The 23162-nt window shown below is 34.8% G+C and overlaps 1 protein-coding gene and 1 non-coding gene across 2 annotated transcripts; both read right to left on the reverse strand.

Moving 5' to 3' along the window:
* Positions 1-357: 357 nt before the first annotated feature.
* LOC105454722 (putative mediator of RNA polymerase II transcription subunit 26) lies at positions 358-22980 on the reverse strand. Its single transcript, XM_011697556.1, has 9 exons — positions 22682-22980; positions 15424-15678; positions 5427-5651; positions 5089-5267; positions 3974-4271; positions 3400-3843; positions 2940-3164; positions 2071-2317; positions 358-1626 (listed from the first exon to the last, which is right to left on the reverse strand). Exons 1-9 carry the CDS (start codon positions 22796-22798, stop codon positions 1529-1531), a joined length of 2088 nt encoding a protein of 695 aa, XP_011695858.1. The 5' UTR covers positions 22799-22980; the 3' UTR covers positions 358-1528.
* On the reverse strand, positions 2543-2624 carry Trnal-aag. The gene has a single exon. It is a non-coding gene; the product is annotated as a tRNA-Leu (tRNA).
* Positions 22981-23162: the final 182 nt, after the last annotated feature.

Raw genomic sequence — 23162 nt, forward strand, 5'->3', positions numbered from 1 at the left:
AATCTTATTAAGCGACATATACTCGTAATACAATTAAACGTAATAAATTTTTTTCTGTAGTTAGGTTTCTGTCCTATGCATGTTTGTTATTTTATATATAAAAGCAGAAACTATTCTGTTATTTGCTATCTCTTGTATTATATGTATATTTTTAATTTAATTAATATAAGCAATGACAGAGATTAAACAAAAAAAAAACAAGAAATCTAGTAGAAATTAATTTCTAATTTATTTGATATAGATAGAGGATAAAATTCATTTTTCTTTTTTCTTATATTTTTATATATATGTGTGTGTGTGTTTATTCATTTATTATATATATTATCACGTGCATTCAGATTTATTGCAAGATGTCAATTCAAGTCTAATCAATCATATCACTTTATTATTTGTCATGAGAAAGAAAAAAAAACATGTAATACATAGAGAATATAAATCAATAAAACACATAAAACTTAAATTAATTTCCGATATGCGTAAACAATGTACAGAAATATATTTGCAAATAATCAGTAAAACTAGAGTGTTGTTCCAAAGAATATTCTTGAGAAGATTGAATTATCTTTTACGTTTTAATAAAAAAGAGAGAAATCTATTTTTATTTTTCTCTATCACTTTAATTACGAGCGAGGCGGGGGTATAATAGGGAAATAAACAAAAATATAAAGTTAATAACGGAATGTAAAAGAGACGATTATTATATAAAGATTTTAATTAGTAATTATATTGACTATGCGTGTGCAGCATTGTCAGAAACATATTTTCACAGGGATTTATATAGAAGAATCACAGATTTCTAAACTATCTTCACATTATTTCTCTCTATGAAATAACAATATAATCAATTAATAAATTGATTTGGAAAATATCACTCCTATCAACAATTCGCAAATTGTTGGTAAAATATATTTCAATATATATATAAATGTTACGTTTATAAACGGTCTTAGTCTCGTACTGTTGGCTGATAGAAAAGGGAAAATATTCTGAAATTCAGTTACGGTGTCGTTAAATTAGGATATTCCTCAATAAGCACACTTATTTTTAATCTCTCATCAACTGTGTATGCTTTGATTAATACTTATCTACCCCGCGCAAGATAAAAATACTATCAACTTCGTACAATACTTTATTGTATGTATAAATGTAGTTTGTTAATATAATTCGAATTATAACTCTTCGTTTTTTATCAAGCGCTTCTCCCAAGCGGAATCCTGGGCAATCGGAAGAAAAGTTATTCGGATATCAGGCTCTGTTATAACAATATAATAGTAAAAATACTTTGGGATTGGGAAAATTTAATGCGATCAACAATTCGATGCATTTGCAATGATTGCAACACTGATAAAGGTATACTTTGACTGTTAATTTCTCTCACGTTTTGCTCTATTCGCCGAGATCGCAGCGAACATATCTGATCAAAGTGTGCGTGGATGGCGCGCTCTTTTAGAATATTAAATTTTATTTCGGACAGACTCTTTTGTAAATTCGTTCCGTCCGCGTCCGGAGTATGCATCAACTACATCTCTTAGCATGCGCAATCACAGGCGCAACGACGCACGCGCTTTTCACGACGATGCAGGAAGACTTCATCTGGTACGGAGCGCACGGAACGTGGTTGCACGTCTATAAATAGACGAATGAATATTAATAATAATACTTGAATTCACTAATATTGAACTATTTGTATATTTAAATTTAATCTTTTCTCAACATAAATATATATTTTTAATTATTTTGTTTATACGAAGGACGGAAGGAACGGCTAATAATTCGAGCAAATGAGGGTGTTAAAAATTGATAATTTATTACATATAGTAAGCGCAACGATCCGTCGCACTTACTATATCTAATAAATTATCAATTTTTAACACCCTTATTTGCTCGAATTATTAGTCGTTCCGTCCTTCGTTCATTAACCCCGAGCGAAATATAAATATATTTTGTTTTTAATAAACTATATTTTAATATCTAAAGTAAATTAAGGATAAAAATATAATTTAATAAAGAAATGTAATTCTATAAATGTAGAAACCTGAATTTAGAGCAAAACAATAAACTTTTACTTACAATGCGGACGAGACTCTTCTTCTTGCATGGGTTGCTGCTGCTGTTGCTGTTGCTGTTGCTGCTCTTGTTGGTGCTGAATGCTCATCATGTGTGATGCCTGATGTTGCTCTTGTTCCCGATGTTCGGGCTGCTGTTGCTCAGTGGACTGGCCATCGGTCACTTCAGCATGCGCTTCTACTGGTACTTCCATAGACTTGACCGGTCTCAATGCAAATCTCGGAACTTGGAAAGCACGACCCTCTACAACCTAAAATTTCATAAATTCATTAATTAATTAGTTATTTCATTAAAAACGATTACATAAAGTTTATCTAATGCGCCAAGAAAAATTAAATTAATCCAGTTTAAAATCGTTCGACTACGCTATCCTGTATACACATATGCACGATTGTACGCAATTCGATAATTCATTTTGTTATGTAATATTTTTCTATAACGTTATCTTCAAAAAGTGGATCTCTGGACAAAAGATTGGCAGCGGTGGGATTCGAACCCACGCCTCCGAAGAGACTGGTGCCTTAAACCAGCGCCTTAGACCGCTCGGCCACGCTACCGCTTGCTATCTTTCTCGAAAACATATCAGCCAGGAAATTCTAATTTTTATTTATAAATATCGAATTTATAATAATAATTTAATCTTACGTGAATATTATTTATTAATCTGCTTTATAAAAATATTTCTAGACATATAAGTGTCTTTTATGATTTTTTGGACATTCACACATGCTGTATAAATAAATAATATAATTTATTTTAAATCCTGAACATAATGAACTTTAATTCATTAAAAATATGTAATAAAATCATTATTATCTATGTTTATTATTAAAATTTTTTGTTAACTTATATACTTCTTTTTATCATTTTACCTGATGAATTATGTTACGGATTTCCATAGGAATAGGGAAGTTTCTTTCTTCATCGCTGTCATCCTCCGGACTTGAGAAAGCTTTTGCTTCTTGTTGCTCTTCACCATTATCCGGGCGTTGACGGCCTTCGATGTTTCCATGCTCAATCAAATTTCTCACTTCCACCGGAAGTGGGAATGGTCCTAATGGTATTGGTCGTGCGCCTTCCGGGAACGATTTGAGTTCCTGTTTGTGTTACAACACACATTTACAAACGTGACGTATCATTTAAATAATTATACGTTATACAGTTTTTCGAATAAAACTCTTAGCACTATTTTTGTATTAAAATTAATGTATAATTTAAATAAAAAAATATATTATATAATGCATCTGTTTGTGAAAATATAATTTCTCCGGATTTTTTCCTAAATATACTTTACAATTTAATCATTTAATGTAAGACAAAAAAATAAGTTACCTCACGACGTGCTCCCTCTGGTACTTGAACCGGGATCGCCCTGGCTTCGCCAGTAATGTGCTGGATGATGTTTTTAATTTCTAACGGCACTTGCTGAATTATTCTCCTGATTTCAATGGGAATACCCTGGAAAGGTGAGCGTGGCTTTTCAGGCGTAACCTGAGGTGGGGCAGGTGGTCTCTGTTCGGTCTGCGGGATCATCATAGGTGGTATCTGCTGTATTCTCGGGTCTTGCTCCTGCGCCTCGGGTTGTGGAGGAGGTGGTGGCATCATAGCTGGTCCTTGCTCCTGGTTGTAACTATTGGGAATTTGTTCGGCCTGCTGCTGATACACCATCGAAACCTGTTGCGGTTCCTGACGAGGATCCTGAGGCATCGGTCGCATTCCTCTCATCGGATCCATCGGGAAGTGACGCAGTTCGATAGGGATCTGACGCATTTCGATCTAGACATAAATATTGAATAACTGATACTGCTGTGCTGAATAAATTATTAATAAATAAATTCTGTTCACCATGGTACCATATATATATATACCGTCCGTTTACGTTTGCGTGATAGAAACTAAGACTCACTTGTGGTCCCATCGGATTGCTCTGAGGTCCCATCATAGGTGTCTGCGGGCCCATTCGAGGTGGTCTCATTTCCATAGTCAACTGAGGAAGGTTACGAAGCTCAGGAGGAAGTACACCCGGCGGGATGTGATTCAATCCTCGTGGGTCGCTAAGTGGCAATTGCTGCATGTCGGGAACTTGATACTGGGTGTGTATTTGGTATTGATGATAGCCCGGATTAGGTTCCTGGGACTGAAGGGGAATTTGCACAGTGCCTAGAGGCACGATGATCGGGGTAAGCATCTCTTGCTCCTGTTGCCTACGAACAGAAAAAACATGAAATTGTTACTGCTATGTTCTATTATTTTATTCACGATAATGTACAAGTTCAGAATATTTAATTTTACATCCATGGAGTTATCATTGTTTATTCATTTTTTTATACTAGCATTACAGGCGCGCGCTTCGCTATTTTATATTTTTTACTTTTTACTATTTGCTTTACTGTTACACCATCAATCTCTGTATAACTGTCAAAATATGCAATGACAGCTATTCTCATATACGTACAATGCCCTTTTCTTTTTCACCCAGCCGCCATCCCCCTTTCACTCTACCTGTTCATACTTATATCTACAATATATGCCACTATGCACAGAATTTGCATACAACTAATGCGACAACGCATCCATCATCTTATCACCCGACAGGATGCATACATGTATCAAAGCGCTAATTAAAAATTGATTAAAAAATTTCGGCCTTGTAAAAATATTAAATAGCGCGCATGAAGCGCGCGTTTTTATATGTGCAAGAGGAAATTCATATAAAAAACAGCAAAACTTGTATTGCAAATGCAAGATGAAATTATTCTGTTAGAATATTGTGCATAGAATATTTTCCTCTTAATTTCAGAGGATTCCTCTTGTGCTCTATAGCTTTGAGATTAAAGTTCTCGCAGCCACTTTAGCACAATCGAATGGGATTTGCGTAAATAAATTACTTCCTGCTTATTTGCTATTTAAATGTTTTAATATAACAATTTCCGATTGTGTTGCTAATAATTTATCCCGTCCGATCGCGCCGCGCGCTCTTTCATGTATTGACTTATACATTTCTCTTTTACTAATACTCACTCTTGGTTTGGGCCGCCTGATTCGCAAAGAATGGCAACTCGCTCGCCACTCAGTCTCTGGAAACGCTGCGGATCGGTACTGTTATCTAAACCGTTGTCGCCGGTTCCGTCCATCACCTCGTCGGCTCGTCGTCTTTCAACCACGCAGGAAACTCTGCTACGAGCTTGTTGAATTAACGTCTGGAAAATAAAATTAAAGTTTATATGATTCACAGAACAATATTTTTGTAAAATTAAAAAGCATTAAAAGGCTTGATTTAAGACAATTATCATTAAAATATTTACAAAAGAAAATAAGATTATTTGTGGAGTTGTATGTAAAATGATATAAGTACTTACGCCTGCAATGTCATCAAGATCCAATTGAAGAGGAAGCTTGATGTGCACAGGAGGGAATTCATCGTCATCGTAATCATCATCATCATCGTCGCGATCGCCATTCTCGTTGTCAGATTTCGAGTTCTCTCCTTCTCCTTGAGCTTTCATGTCCTTAGTATCCGGATCGACTTCCTTCTTCGTTGGCGCAGCGAGACTTTGCAAAGAATCTTTCGATTCAACAGGTTCCTGGAAATAAAATAATTTTTTTTATCTTAAGCTTGCATAAATATAATATTTTTGAGAGGAAGTACAAGAAGAAATATTTTTTTTGTACATTTTAATGCTATTACTGCACACCTCCGTGCATTATTAAAAACGTTAACTTAAAGAATATGTAAATAAATTACATTTAATTAAATTACGTTTATAATTTAAATTTAAAAAATTTATTAGACACTTGTGCATCTAGATTGAATTATATATCTATATATTCATAGCACGTATAATGTCAATAATTAAATCTGACTAGAAAATACGAAAAAATTTATGGTAAATGTGTTATGTACATATTTGTACAACTCGCGGATATCGTGGAAAATTTGTAGCTACATCGATCATTTATTTTCACAATTTTAATATCAGCAATTATATTCTATACATATGTTAAAAATTGAACAATCATTGATTTTATACAAATTGATCATATTTGAAGCTTCTGTTTTTTTAAACTATGAGAAAGACTTGAAATATTCCGGCGAAAAAAGAAACGAGTATTTCTCGAGGCTTCGAAAGCTGGACAAATACCGCCGCGGCAATCATCATTCGTTGATGCAACTTGTCTTCCTGCTCGCGACATCGTGGGTCACTAGTGAAAGTGAACTCGCATTTATATTATCGCACTGTAACCTCGCCAACGATGGAAATCATATGCGAATGGGAAAATGTCTGAAGAAATAACAAGATTAGCTTCGTTCCATATGTTCTTACGATACTTCTTATTTGGATAATTTAGCATTATATTTTTAAAATATTTTTAAAATCAAACTCTGAATGTTAAATAATACGAATGAGAAAACATATTCTGCTTTTTTCAGAGCTGCTGCAGTTAAAGTGAACTTTCTCCTGGCAAAAATTTAATAGAAGTTATTTTTAATCTCACAACTTTTCAATTCTTAAGATTAAACATCTTAACATAGGCATAAATTAAATTTCAAGCAATCATAAGTTAATACCGTATGATAATTAAGATGTTTTTTTTGTAACGTTTATTTTACCGCAGCTTAATAACCATAGAAAGCGAAAGAAAACTTTAACTTCGTAAGTATGCGTTCTTCTCGTCGATCGTGTTTCACGCAATTGCGACTTTTGTGCAAGAGACTTGCCGATTCGTCCTGTTCGCTGTATCCGGTAAGTCTTTACAAGCATTAAATTATGGATTACCGCAAACGCGGCGTAAACGTGTTGAAATCTTCCTCCCCACCCCCCGACGAATATCGACGCGGTTAAATGTCTTTCCTGCGGCTTCTTAACGTGTAAGCCGATTGGCAATGGATAATTACAATTTTGTGCAAGAAACGTACGTTGCAACAACTGCTGCACAATTGTGGATCATAATGGTAAGTTCACAGTATTGCATGAGCAGTGACGGCTATTGACTTCTAGGATGGCTACTAACGCAATGAATAGCATTGTCGTGAATGACAGTTTGATTTTCCAACAACCTTTTTACTATGATATCTTATTTAGAAAAAGCAAGAATTGCTTTAGAGCTTGTTATGACATACATCAAATATATACATATATATATATATATATATATATATATATATATATATACATATATATGTGTGTATATTGATATAAAATAATTAAAGTTCTGAAATATATATATTTTGCATCAATATCGGCACTGTGAAAGTACCGTGTTTTAAACTTACAATTCGGATAAGCCCGAGGATCGCGCACTCGTGGATCGCGCGAAGAAACGCGAACATGGCTAAGCACTTTCCACTTGGGGAAATTGCTCAGGATGTAGAAAGGATTTTGCGATAGTCCGGACGAGCGACAGGCAACCTGCATGATCGTTAAACTAAAACGGGACGAGCCGAGATGAAACTCGTTAAGCTACGGGAACGCATATAGCTTGCGTAGGCGGAGATAGTGTCTTATATGCACATTCTGCGAAATAAATAGCGTTCGTGTATAATTATGGGAAGTACAAGGAAGCGTGGTAGAGCACACTGCTCATCATGGTTTTATTAAAAAATGTATCGTCGTTCGTAAAATTTCTTGAATCAAATAAGATATCTTTCAATGCGCAACAACTTCAGGCAAGATACAAGACAAACATTTTTGTATATAAGTGTCTCAGGAACGTTTAAAAAATATCTATATAGGAAATAAAATGAAGAAAAATTAATTAATTTTTTAAAGATAAAATAAATTATTCATTGTTACTCATTAATTTACTTTCTGTTTAACATAATAGCTTTCCATTTCAGTAACTAAATTCAATAAGTTTCAGAAAGGAAAAGCTGAGATTTGCATCGCTGTCTAGACAGCTACTCAAAACGCATAAAATTTCACATAAAAATGAATACGATACGTATCTTCATTGTCCGTTGCGTTTCTCATTAAGCGAATATTTACAATAATAATTGGATGGTCAATTAAATCACAATTACGTGTATCTATCAATTGATATGTGCGTGAATTTTTATAAATTCCTTATATATACACAAGACACGTAACATAGTAAGCAGTATGTTGCGCGATTATACATGTCACTTGTCGCTGTCTTACTATATTTGTAAGGCAATTATTCTGCATACGCCGCGAAATTCCCGATGTGCAACTATCGCGACACGAAATTCCTGCAGAAAAAAGGGAAACGAGAGTTATGTTTCCACCTACTCGAGATTCACGAAGCGTACGACATCGTCATGGAAGAAATCGTCATTGCAATTTGCCGCAGTAATGACTTCGCCCGCGCCGTACGCCGAATGGCTTTCTTTAGAAAACGCAGTAAACCTCTTCAACCTATCAATTAGTGGGGCATTACGATCAATTATGGCTACCTGTCGTTTTTGAGACATGTACACGGTGCTGGACACGATAGTGATATGGTTGCTGGACGATGCAATGCGATTTGTCGCAATTTCAATTCCTTTCGATCGCAACAGTACGAAGGGTATATATAAGTTAAACTATAAATTATAATCGATCGATGATATAAAAAAGAAAGCAGAGATATAAGACAATCTTTTCAGCTATAAAATCGAGCAATTAATTTTATTATATTTATTAAATTTTGTATGTATTATTTACAAAATAAAGCTCAGTTAAAATTAATTGAAAAATTATCTTTCTCTTGTCGTGGAATTCTCTATAATCAAAATGCATGAATTTTTATAATAAAAAAAATAAAATTATCAGTTTTTCTTAATTCGTCCATCGTTATGAATAAAAAGATTATATACTATATATGTACAATTATGTAATAATTACATATGTATTCATTATGTATTATATATATTTATCAAATATATAATTATGTGTTAAAAAATATGTAATGTGATATTGTATCTTACGGAGAAAAGCATAATCATTTGAAAACATTCTCAGCTCGCACATAAAACACAATATTATACAGTTGTGTTGCGTGCGAGCTAAATATATTCAATCCCGTGCTATTTTTCTTCGCGAGTCAGTAATCATATGTATCATTCCATCTAATGCAGAATTGAGATTCAATCGACAGAAAAGATTCTCGTCTGGATACATTCATTAACATCACTGATCGATCGTTCTCACGTATAAAAAAGGAAGAATCGGCCACGGCAGAGCGTTACGTATAGACGTATGAGTCAGAATTCTATTTTCTACCGATGACGTTGATAATACGTGCGATCGTGGTACCTTAAGTCGACTTGAAACTGTCAAACGAAAGAGTATAATATACAATACAGTTGCCGAGAGAAAATCTTTTTAAAGAGAACGTTCACCTCTCGCGGTTAGCGGGCGACCGGCAACCCACTTTCGTCGTGGTACATTTTCCAACTATCTGATGGTTGCTTCAAAAGTGTGATGAAAAAAACTGCAGCAGTCTGAAGGAGTAGCTCCTATTGTCGTCTCCAAGTAATTATTAGGAAAGTTACTGATTCGAATTGTGTAATTTTTATATTTAAATTTGACTCCTACATTTTTATTTTAATTAACGGAATTGGAATATTTAATGTTTAATTTCAATTAAGCTTTATTAAAGCATACGTATGCAATAGACATTATTTCCATTTAACAAAGGATTATTTAAAAATTTAAATAAAACAAATTTCTCTTTAGAAATTAAATTTAAAAAAATTGTAGTATTATCATCTAGATGAGCAAGAGACATGCAATGTAAAATACATGCATTTTAAACAAAATATGTTTGATATTTCGTGTTACAAGGAAATAAACAATCCAACATAATTTATCAAACGATTTCCGTTCGTCGTAAATTGACGAAGAAGACGCGCTTACGAAATCAAGCCATAATTTGCAAGGAAGTATATGCGAGTGTTAATTTCGACGTGCAACTCACTGCAAATTAGGGGTATTGTGAGCAAACATGATCCTTGAAACAACTCATATTCTAAAATATCGAAGCGGACTAGCCATTTAAATAATGAAGCGTCGGGGAAGCTTTTCTGTTGTCATTGTAAAATTACCGGTGTAGCTAAGACGATTGACACTGGCAAGCAGAACGATTCTTTACATCTGCAGCTTCTAATGGGTAATTACACTTGGTAACAAACAGTTTTCTTAGAATCGAAATTTTTTATACAAGTATAATAACCGATTCTGAGCTATTAATTTAATATTTAGTATTTATTATTTTAATAGTTTATAACTAATTTAATATTTAGAATAGTTTAATTGTTAATAATTTTGCAGTTGTATTTGTATTTCACTTAATCTTATAAGAATTAATTTTGTCTTTACGCCAAATGATTCCATGATTCTTTAGGCAAAATCTGTTGATGTAAGCCATCATGCTTTTATCGCTGATTTCGCCGGATTTCATTGACCTCAAGATGACCGATTTTCACCTTTGCGACGTCCGTTATACGAACTGGGCGCTTTTAGTTTAGCTTTACATTCTCGTAGCGTGTAACTATACCGATCTTACTTTCTATCGGTCGCCATAAGCGGACCGGAAACGGCTGCTACATTCGCGCGCGATCAAACTTGACGACGTTCATCGACTCGCGTTCGCTACGAAGAATAATCGATCTACGGGATTTCACTGGTCGGGGGAAAAAGTGTATTCTATTTTTTGTTCCAGGCAATTACCTGTCGAGAATGATTTCATAATCGTGTTATTGGCAACAAAAGTGTCAAAACTGTCCAACGTACGAAATTGCAAAAATAATACTTATATAACATAACGCGCGAGATTATAATTGATATAATAATAATTAATATGATATAACTAGACATATACATCTCTTGCCATCGCTATATAATATATAATGCGGTGATTAATATAATATAAAATTATCTTTCGAAATGTGCTGGTTTAATTCATTATAACAAGGATCTCTCTATTAACGAAAATTACGATTTCACATAGATGTACCGGGATGGCATTATCACGAAAATATTGGATTAATTAGTAGAAACACCGCAAGGCTCGCGAAAACAATCCAATTTGAGAGAGCTAGTCTCTCTCATGAGGGAAATTGATTACCGAGAGAAGAGAAAACTCGTTGCGCGATTGAGCGCGTCGCTTCCGCGATGCTACGCGATTGTTTGATGAGTACTCGAGGCCTCGTCTAACGGAAATCAAATGATGGGCGACGGAGTGTGCACGATGGGTGCCATCTACGAGAAGTGCGAATAAAATGGACGCAAGTAAATAAGTATAATTTTTGCGTTCAAGAAATGAAAAAAGTTGTATTACGTAACAGCATAGCGTGTAATCAGACATTCTACAAATAAGACAAATTAACGGAATAGTCATAAAGTAAAAGATGTAATATAACAAAAGAAATAAGTTAGAAAATATTTTAATGAGGAAACTAAATCTCGATTAACTATTCGTAGTAACATTTATAGACCTGATCTGTATAAATAAAACTGGGATTATTCATTTATCAATTATCATATTCTCGCCGAGAAAAAATTTTTTCGAGGGTATTAACCTACGCGTATTATTATCATATCCGATCAATCAAGATTGCAAGTGCGATTTGGTTGCCGGTGATCGTTATAAATTTGCAAACATAACATTGGCTCGCTCGTCGATCCGCGTGCACAACCGCAATCACATACAAGGAACGCAACTTGAATTACGTAATTCCCCCGTTTGCGGTTCTCCTTGAACGCGCGGCTCCTGGTACCGCTTCGCGCCGAGCGTTTCTTTGCGTTTCGTTTTCTGCGTCCAATACTCGGACGACCGGAGCGTGCCTCTTCGAAAGTTCCTTCTTTACAGCGGGCTCGTTTTAACGCCGGAATTAATCGCCGTTGTCTACGTACCGGCACGTTCCCCGTCGCTTCTTTCCGCTCGCGGCGAACGATCGCATCGAATGGCGCGGGGGATTTATGATGCGTGGAAAAAAATCGCGCTTTTTACGCGCGTCACGCGTTTCTTGTCAGCCGTCAGTCAGCCGAATGCTATAGGGAAAGATAATCTCACTAGGATTTATAGGCTGATTGTACGTGCTCGTCAGCGAAAGTGTACTCCGATACATGGTCATGATTTAGGGAGAAAATGTAGCCGTATATACATCGAGATAAAATCGAGAGATTCGAAGCAAGAGTATAGACTCATGTATCTGAGATGTTTAAACTTTCATCATTTATTTGTTAATATCTATAGAAATCTAACGAAACACGCTATAAAATTTTTTTTAATATTACTTTTTTTTAATAGTCTTTGAGCTAATGAATTGTGCGTATAAATGATTATAAAACAGAAGTAGCTATTAAATGTATTTTCACATCGTTACTTTAGTATCTGTTGTTTGTATCCGAACAATTCATCGATACTGTTACTGTCACGTACGATTGTAACAATCGCTTTGTCTGAATATGGCCTTGAATTAAACCTTGGAGCTCGGCTCAAGCAGAAGCGGATAAGATGAAACGTAGATTATAGATGAGTCTTACTAGAGATTTCACTTTTCTCTCTCATGCTAATATATTATAATAAAGTATTTGCGTCATTTTTAGTCGCAGATGTTTGGGTTCGATCTCGAAAAATTCACTTTGTACATATAAGAAATATATTTTATGTTCTTGCAATATCGTTGTCGTAATACAGAATTGAGCATAGATCTTTGCGCGGCTGTGGCATTGAAATCTCCGAATATTCCGCCAATATCTTACGATAACGTCGCGCCATTCATCCCTGCTTTAATTATAAAATATGAATAAATAAAGTATTTGAATGTTAAAAAAGTAGACAAGTCAACCTCTTGTAAAACTTTAGACTCTTAATCAAAAGAAAAAAAAAATGTCTCCGATTTCCTGGTCTAAGTGCTCAAGCTATTATATTCGCTTTACGTAAGGCGCTCGTTCCCAATTTCTCCGAGACAAGCGAACCAACGTGGTATCGTCGCGTGCAATATACTAAAGTCAGACAATAATAATGCAACGGACGGTTGGCGTTTCCCATCGAAACCTCGCCATTTCGGTCATAATGAACGCCCGACTGTGCATAACGTTGCCCGCACAATCAAGAAGTATTTCGCGGCGTGATACTTTCTCAGAAAAATCGCGCGCGATTATAGGAGTATTTTTATTATGTCTAGCAATTTACCGACAATTGTAATTCGCGTGTCAATAAGCGCGCGCTTGTAAGACGCTTGCGCACCCCCCTCCCCCCCCTCTCTCTCTCTCTCTCTCTCTCTATCTCTCCGTCTTTCTTGACGAAGAACACGGTTGTAAATAACTCTACGCTTTCTAAATTTGTGATATTTTATGCCAGTTCATTCATTAGCATCCGAGGATTCGTGATTTTCACTGGGTGTATAAGGGTCGATAAGACACGTAGTTTTCTTTGTTAGACGCAATTGATAAAACGTATGAAATTTTACAATTATTTATTTCCTACTGCTGCACAAATTCAGATATATAAAGAAACCAATCAGAAAAACAATCAGAGAAAACATAATATTATCGACAAGAAGAGTAATTGCTTGGTAATTTTCCAAGAAATTATATTTCATGCGAACAGCTAAAAGAAACAGGAAAATTCAATGTTTTGCTAGGAAATTAGCTTCCTATGTTCAATTACACCGTACCCAGAGATTTCGCTAGTAAATACGTCGCGACAGTTCTTCTACAAGAACTGTTTGTTGATATATTGACAGTGAAATTAAAATAAATGTGAAATGAGCGTGGTATTGATAAAAAATTGTGCAACTAACTAACTTACTTTATGTAATTTTTATTCACAAGTCACGCGTGCAATATTTTTATAATTACTTCCTGGAAATTTTACATTGTGATCATATTCACTGCACGTATTTTTTTATTATGATGCAAACTAATTTCTGGATTAAGATGTTGTTTTCTCGGAGACAGGCATTATTTTCTCGTTAACAGGTAGAATTTCCGGACGGACTCTAATCGACTGATACAAGTTCCGATTATATATACAAAGCTGTAAATTGTATTTTATAGAGCGTTTAAAAGAACCAATGACAAATTATTGTGATGGCAACATTAAGTCAAGTATCATGAAGATAAACGCCATTACGATAAATCAGACAGGATTCTTTCTCTTCGAGCGCCGAAAAAGCAATTCCACTTGCTTGTGTCTTCTAGGTTGATTTATAATAGTAATTAATTTTTAAAATTTCACAATCAATATAATTATTTCGGATATGTAACTGAGCAATAAACTTGATCTTAATTGTCAGGACAATCCGACAATTTTAAAATACATTTTTCTACGAGAGATAAGTACTTTTTATAAAATTTTAAGAAAAGATTAAACCTAAATTACAATTTGTTGCTTTTAAAAACCCTGTTTACTTTCTAATAGTTTTGGAAATGAGAGATAGATTCTATGACTAAAAAAAAAAAAAAGAAATTCAAAACACAGATTTCCGTAAATATCGTGATTTATTTGTTCACGTCATAAGCCGCTTGTCAAAGCAAATTTACGTTTTTATACAGAGCGCGAAAACGAATGTTAATTATATTAGCGACATCCTACTAACGTTTCCCTCCCTTTCCATCCACGTCTCCCTTTTTCACTTTCGATAAAGAGCTAAATTGTCGGTCTGTCGGAGAAGACTTGTCGATCTGCACACCTTCGTTCGATCGATTCCTTTTACGATTCGTCGAACGCCACCGCGACGTGAAAATTTAGAAATCTCCGTGGAAACCACCACCGTGAACATAACAAGCTGAAAGCTGCGGCGTCGGCTCCGCTGTTTTTTTTTTACGCCGCGAACGATGGAATTTAATTCACTTAACAATTAAACGAGAAATCTAACGTGGTCGATACAGGCACGGTCACTTTCCCTGCTACGAAAAATTAGCAGGACCGTCAACGCGATTTCTCCATAACGACTACAATAAGGACGGTCGTTATCCCAATAATCGTGCGTTTATGCGGCTGCGTTTTTCAAAGGCCGCGCGGATAACGGCACTGAAAACGTTACGGCGAGTCTTGTTTTATTATTACTATTACTCTTTCTTTTTCATCATTATACTACTTATTCCGTGGACTTACCTTGAGCGCCTCGCAATCGCAACGCTGCAGATTGTCAATTAGATTGACGATCCAATGATAACGAGATATGTACTAATCACTATTAGCTCGTGAGAATCGAATCCCGGAAAAAAATAAACGTTCGATATAACATAGTATATAATTTTACTGCAAGATACGAATTAAATATGAGCGTATACTCCGGCATTTATTACTCGTCCTGTTTCTTTTTACGGATGATGTAGATGTATTTTAAGATAGAACATGTTTTCACATTTTATTCTACCATATTTTTTTTTATAGTCTTACCTGTACCAGAGCTTCTGGCTGCAAATGCTTGAGGAATTCACCTTGCGGCTGATACGATCCGTAGGTTTGTTGCTGTTGACGTTTCAATTCAGCCTGCATTGTCGCGATTGATTCCGGCGTGCAGGAAGCTCTAGCCTGGACCCAGGACGCCGCGAGGATAAAGCTACCAAGCACGACGGACATCGTGATCAGGGTAATAGCAGCGATCCTAGCGATCTGCACAGCCGTGCTTTTCGTCGGCGGTCTCATGTATGCCTGCAGAGAAGATTTCACTTGTCATAATATTTGTGGACGGAGAACGGGGAAAAGGGTTGGAGATCTCTCTTTTTCTTTTTCTTATCGTTAGAGCATCAACAGCGACAAATGAATCGGATTTCGCACAGGAGGCTTCTCGCTTTTAATATTAAACAGTTTTTTAAAAATGACAATGGCGAGGAGAACGTCAAAGGAGAGCGTGAAACGACAAAAGGCCTCGACTCGGTTGGTTAACCAGCGTGAAGTCCCGCGTGCTTTGTGTTGTGTGTGTGTGTGTGTGTGTGTGTGTGTGTGTGTGTGTGTGTGTATGTGTGTGTGTGTGTTGAGAAGAGTAGTACCAGCACCTCTGTGACAGGTGTGATACAGATACGCACATACAAACATACATAGGCATGCATGTGCACATTTATGTACGTCGTATGAACGTGAACACGAGCAAATTGTGCTTTACCGCGGATTCCCGCGCCAGTTACACCGATAAGAGGGGGAAAGGTGATTATGTAAAGTCTCGTATGTATGTTAATGCACCTTGTTGATTCACCGGAACTTTTGTTGAATATCGTGGAAACGCAAAGCGGTGGTTTTCCTTGGCGAGTGAATGAGTTCTTTAAGTGTCTCCGTCATTATATCAGCCACATATTCATTCTCCTTGGCTTACATATTTTTCATTGAGAATATATCAGTCGATATCATATATAATCTTCAGTTCTATCAATTTATCTTTATCAGTCCTTACAGTAAAAAAAAAGCATATGTGAAAAGAGATTAAATATTTTATAATAAATAATTATATGTATATGTTTAAGCCTACGTGCGTAATGTGCGCGTGCGGACGCGCGCGTGTATGTATATTCAGCCATCGAATGCATCCGTGTATCGCAGTCAAGCAAATTAACGACAGCTGAAAATAAACTACCGCCTCGTTATTTAACTCAAGAGCCCCGGGAATAAGCGCGATAAAATACATCTGACGCGTGCTAACTGTACCTTGACATTATTATAGTGCGGCTCGGACCCGTTTCGACGCCCGACGCTTTTGTAGATCATAGATACTCGCCGCTATTTTACACGTACTCATAGATCACGTTTGACATGTTATGCAATTATGTTACATTCGGAACTTACATCTGGGAAATGGATATTGCGCTACACGTTTATTTCTCAAGATAAAAGATTTTTCAGCTATATACCTATTTTGTTTTTATTCGAGATTATCCTACGTTAAATATTCTCACGTTGAGATGAAATTTTCGTGAGATATTGGGCTTTGAGTTTCGGAACGTAAGCTTTAATTTCTCTACACAGGAGATGAGACTTGCATCACGGACTGTACTTGTACATACAATTCGTAATGACCTCGATGTGGATGGACGACTCGGGTGAGAGGCTTCCAAGAGATAGTAGGCCATCCGAGGCTGGCTTTATGCCGTGCTATCCTCCTGACAAAAGTAAACAGGTACTGTTGCCAGGCGCTCGAGACGAAAAAAATTATTATTTGTACTTTAAGACAAATTTCTTGGTCTGTTCATTACTTGCGCGAGTCATTGACATCTATCCGATCCGTGGAGAACGTTCCGGAACGTTGATTGATCGTCGCGAACTGGTTTAAGAATTACTAATTGTAAGTGAAGCAATCTAGACATGAATTATTAGTGAAGTTTAATCTGGACAATATTTTATATTAATTGAATTTACAGCGTTATATGACACGATGCACAACTATATACATTTTATATTTATTTAATAATGAAAAAGAGAAAATAAAGAAAAGTAGTCACGATGCTCTGGAAACTCGTGAAATATGTTTGAAGGTGACAGTTATTTCCAAACCATAATTCCCACGACATATGATTTGAGACATCGATAACGCGCTTTGCACTTTCTCTCTAATATACATACTAGTGCAGGATGGACGTTGCACGCTTGGAATTAACGAATGAAAGCAACGTTTCAGTCAACCATTATTAACCTCTTTAAATTGTTGAACGCTCGTTTCTTTTGTTTCACATTCGATGAACGTGATAGATATGTAACACAAAAAAACAAGAAAATTTTATTTTATACTTTACTACTTTGTTATCTAAATATTTCCAGCATCATGCAGTATTTAAATATTACATATTTTAATTTTCAACTTTTTTCTCTGCAAAATATTTTTCTTTTTTTAAATATGTTCTATTTATTTGTAATATATGTGCATTAATCTGTTAAAGAAAAATGTTAGATTTATTGTTCTTTAAAGAAAACATTTTATAATTTTACAATTTTGTAAATTAACGAGAAATTTTTATTTACATATCTCATTTTTAATCAAAAAATTTTGTACGCGTTATCAATAAATAAACAAAAGTCGATAAACTCATTGAAAGAAATAACTGAAGGTTACGTAAAAATATTCGGTTCGAATTTCGTATTTCAACAAGCGTCAAAATTTGTTTTGTTTTACGTAACTGCGGATTGTGTTTGTTCATTACGTATACACGTGCGAAAAAATAAATGCCAATGACGTGCAAGAAAAGTAAAAACGCGAAGATGTTCAGGTACGAACATATTGCCTCATCCGAAATATTTGATTTACACATTAGATTGGAAAATGTACAAAATTACATTGTAAAATCTGATATAATTATTACATTACATTATAATTTTACATAATGTATACAAGATAAACTATATATTATACATTATGTCGTTTATATAAAATAATATTTACAATTTTTAAACATAAATTTTAAATATGTGATCAAAAAACCGAACTTTATGTGATTAATGTCTCTCAATACGCAATATTGTTTAATGGAAAAAAAATGTAATCTTTCTCTTTACTGTCACATGCCGGCGATACGCGCGATGGAGCAATCATTGTTGCTGACGACATAGGCGGAAATGGCCTTCTGTTTTATGAAGGAGAGGCTTATACCCATAAAAAGTAAGGTAATACAATTTCCTTGTATTGCATATTGCTGCATATTATATCAGTTGACATTACATATGTAACTACACCGATATAGTTATGCTGGCATTGATATTCCACGCCCAATGCGCGCGTTGAAATCTCTGGAAAGCTCGACGCGTATAACGTACAAGTCTGCAAGTCTCACGAATTGGTTGATTGCTCAATAGCAACATGAAACGTGAGACATTTTAAGCATCATGTTTTAAAGGATCTTTGCTACGTCGAAATAGCCACAAAAAGTACTTATTTAAAAAGATATTTATTTATAACAAAACGTTATAAGAAGTTAATTCCTTTCTTATACACAAATATATTCATTTATTACGATCTTATATCATATTCATTTAAATCGGGTGGTTTTTTAATAAGAATTGCACATGATATATATATATATATATATATATATATATATATATATACAGTATCATTATTAAATCGTTTTCCAAGATTTAAAAAACATCCTCGCTTTTTAGGCGATTTTTGTTCGACAATTTTTGTATGCGTACGTTCTCTAATTTCACTCATGTGACGAATTGTATATCTGTATGCTGCGTTTATGCTGTGTGTATATATGTATGTATGTACATACGTACAAAAGAATGGTCAACTGGCGTTGCTAAATTCGGCATTCAAGGCTCTCGCGAGTTCATAACCGTGGCACGAAGAGGATGCGTGTCATCGACGAGTTTCGAAAACTTCATTTCGCTTCTTGATTTTTTTGCAAGGTTTAATCATTCTACTTTATATTCAAACGGTATTTTACGCAATAACGATCGGTTTTTGCTTCAGCATGGCTCTTTTGGACGGAGCTCCTCTCTGTTCAATTAAACAGTGATAAAAAACAAATATTCTTGATTTCTTCGTATTGTATATCGTTTAATCTTTCATAATTTTTTCATCTTTCAATTCTTTTTAAATAGAAATTTTATAATAATAGCTTACTATTAAAGTAAGTATATATAAAATTTATTATTTATAAACAAGTTAAGTATAAACAAATAAATTTATAAACAAATAAGTTTTATAATAGAGAACTTTTGCTGTAATAAAGAATCATTTGTACTGCGCGTAATCGAATATCTCATATAAAAGTATTTTTTCATATATATTCTCCACAATTTTTATCAGATATGCATATTTGTTATGACAGACAGGAAGTTAAATATTCTCAGAAAAGATGCGTGGTGCATTTATAATTTTCTTCTAGACGACGCTTTTTCTCAAACTCTCTCGTTAGTCAATTAAGCGTCCATCTTTAATGATGACACGATCGCGATTTCCACGGCGGAAGTGCACGCGTCTCGGAGGAGATACTTTTCGCCGTAAATATGTATTAAGAGTCACACACTTTTGCTCGTTGTAATTACTGATGTAATTAAATCCTTGCTATTTTCCTTGTTTAACGAACGTGCCGCAAATTTCGTGTATTAAATTGCTGTACGGTATAGTGCTATCATTAAATACTCTCGAAGAATAAATTTCTTGATAAATGAGCAAGTGTACACGTAACCATATACATTTCACAGAGATAGAAAATAATAGAAAATATGCAATATATAAAATTCTTTTTTGTATCACTGAATAATAAATAAAAAATATTTGTCTTAAATGTACGTTTATTTAAAAAAATGCTAATATAATAGAACATATTCAATATTTTAAACTGATTCTCTTAATTTTTTTTTATTAATTATTCTTAATCTATTTTTTCAAAAATAATCAACACAGATTTAAAAAAATACATAGGTATAACATTATAAGAAAAGTAATATCTATCAACAATGTGTTCTCTATGATAATAATAATAATAATAATAATAAGGTTACAAGCCATTTGTTGTGTTTTACGCTGCATTAAACTGCTTCTTTTATTCCGAGATCATGAGTCATTAGCACATTTTCTAGGAAAATCGTCTTATTTACCCTATTTTTCTTTTTTATTCCGACTTCTGTCCTTCAAAAATCTTTCCGTACATCTTTTTGCGATATTGCCGAACGATTAAACTTTGCAGTTATCTTTACACATCGGACAACTAAGCCTACATGCATTTCTACGATGACAATTTTCTGACACTGACCCTATTTGCAAACAATCAAATTTTATTCGATTCGAAGCGCTCTGCGTCTCGAAAGGCTTTCGCGTGTGTATTACGCAACGCCAACAATATCAGTCAGCAAAATGCGATATTGTCATTCTAATTGCTTGTATTCAATTCATCGATTCGTGAAATATATAGCAGCCGAATTGTGCGTGTTACGTAATACTATTTCATAGCATTATTTCGTTCACGGCGCTGGATATCGTCTATTCACGTGTCTATTCACTTCTAGAAAAACAATAATCGCGATAATAGCAAATATTCTACCATAGTATTCTATACCGATATTCTGGAGCATAATGTTCTAGCATGCTTATGGCTCTGAAAATATGGTCAATTTGCATAAGAATGTCTACAGCGAGAAATATATATATATATGAACTTCCAAGAAGAAGTTTTTATCTGACAACCTATTGTTTTCGCTCAATTTTTCCAGCTCTTCATCCAAAATTTTATTAAAACCGTTTTGTATATTGAAATATTAATTATATTCGCGGGAATGAAACCGAATGATTGTCATTACCATCGATAACGATGATAGGGATGTAATTATGCAAATACAAAGTAAAATTGTGTGGATCATCCGACAAACAAAGGATAGTATGAGAAATCTACGAGCAATTTCTTTGTTGTAACTTTCTCATTATGGTTGATGCTCAATTACGATAGAATGCCATTTTTCGAACTGCGATTACTTCTACACTCTACCCGCTATTATCTGTTATTTCTCTATTCAAGAACACAATCGCACGTGTACGAAATTATCCGCCATTCTAATCATTGTAATTGCTTGATGAATGACTTCACATGAAGTCAGATAGAGCATCGTGATTTATTTTTAGCATTTTTTTACACGTAATGAAATTATTTTTTGTAATTGAAAATTATATTATCAAATTGCAGGTAAAAATTATTTAGTTGAAGGAAGCAAAAGAGATAAAAGTTTCGTATATTGTAATTATATTCAAATAAGCTAAAAAGTTATAGCTTTTAGTTATATTTAAAAAAATTTTCTAAAATTGAAGATTTTTTTTAAAAGAATGCTTCTGTGAGCGAAACGATAGAAACGACTTTAAAAATGTTTCTTTTTTATATTTGTTTTGTTTCTACGATAATAATATTTCATGACAGCAGTAAAATTTACACTACAATAAAAGTGCAATAATTATCATCTCTCACGACATATACGGTTTTCGGTTTTGCGATTTTTATAAATTGTTAGAACAATACATAAGATATGGATTTTTTTAAAGCATTTTTTTCAAATAAATTAATTTCAAGCTTTGCTTAAGAACTAATTGTGCATTTTAATTTAAAGGAAAGAAATATGCACGGTTATACATAAGAAATTTGGCAAAACTAACTAATGTAAGATTACCATATTGTTCGACAGAACTTGTGCTAGACATGATCAAATCTCTTTTTTTTTGTACAATTATACACGCTAGCAAATTTTTACGATACTCTTTAACGTGCAATGATGCGTGTTAATTTGCAGTGCAAGCAAATGTAGAAATCGCTTTTACGTGCAATATTAATGAAATGTGTTCTGGACCTTAGCGGATCACCGATTCTTTCTCAACTTTTATTATCAAATTTTTTAATAAAGAAAATATTGAATAAATACAATATTTGAATCATAGATAATTGGAACAAAAACTTCTCGGCAGCTTCAAATATGCAAATAGATGACAAAGATCTTATTGTTCTTACTTAAATTATTCAGATGAATTTTACTTTAACAGATGTGCAATTCGAAAATTGTAGAGATATTGACGTTGAAAATTGGAAGTTTTTGCAACAAATGATGATCTTCCCAGTTCCTTCTGCTGAGAAAAAGTTGGTTCCAATTTGGTCGAAGAACGAATAGATGAGAATGGATGACGGTAGATGATCCGCTAGGTCTGAAACGTCTTTGGACCGTTTCTAATCCATATGTTGAAGCTTACCGGTGGTGGCTCGGTGGTGGAGTAGACCTCACTTGGTGCATAGTGGCTGTGGGTCTGCGGCATCTTCTCTGAGACGACGGCGACAGTTGCCAGAGAGTCCGGCTGATCTTTCTCCATCCTCCCGATCCGGCTTAATCCGCGTAGCACAAAATACACGGTCAAACGACCCGGAACGTCAGTCTCTTCCTCTTCCTAAGTCGACCGACGGATTTAAAAACTCTCTCTCTCTCTCTTCCTCTCTCCTTCTCGTTCCGGTACCACCCGGTCTCGATGGCTCGACTGGTCGACGAGCAGTGAGCGTCGAGGAAGCGCCGGCACCGCTAGCTTAGAGATGCCCCCACTTAAGCCGACGTGCACTACCTTCGGCAAACGTTACCTTCTGGTACCAAGGCGTACCCTCCGCACCGTCGATGGTGGTGTTCTCGTTGCTCGGACTTTCTAAACACCGTGTGTGCGCTAAACACGCGCGAGTGAACGTGAG

The sequence above is a fragment of the Wasmannia auropunctata genome, unplaced genomic scaffold, assembly GCF_000956235.1.
Source record: "Wasmannia auropunctata unplaced genomic scaffold, wasmannia.A_1.0 LD335976.1, whole genome shotgun sequence".
In the NCBI taxonomy this organism is placed as follows: Eukaryota; Metazoa; Arthropoda; class Insecta; order Hymenoptera; family Formicidae; genus Wasmannia; species Wasmannia auropunctata.

Bases quoted from the DNA above. Each gene is read 5' to 3' on its own strand.
- LOC105454722 (XM_011697556.1), bottom strand. From the start codon at position 22,798: ATGGAGAAAGATCAGCCGGACTCTCTGGCAACTGTCGCCGTCGTCTCA. The intron at 5,268-5,426 runs GTAAGTACTTAT...TTTATTTTCCAG, and splicing joins ATCTTGATGACATTGCAGGC to ACGTTAATTCAACAAGCTCG. The intron at 4,272-5,088 runs GTGAGTATTAGT...TTCTGTTCGTAG, and splicing joins TCAGGCGGCCCAAACCAAGA to GCAACAGGAGCAAGAGATGC.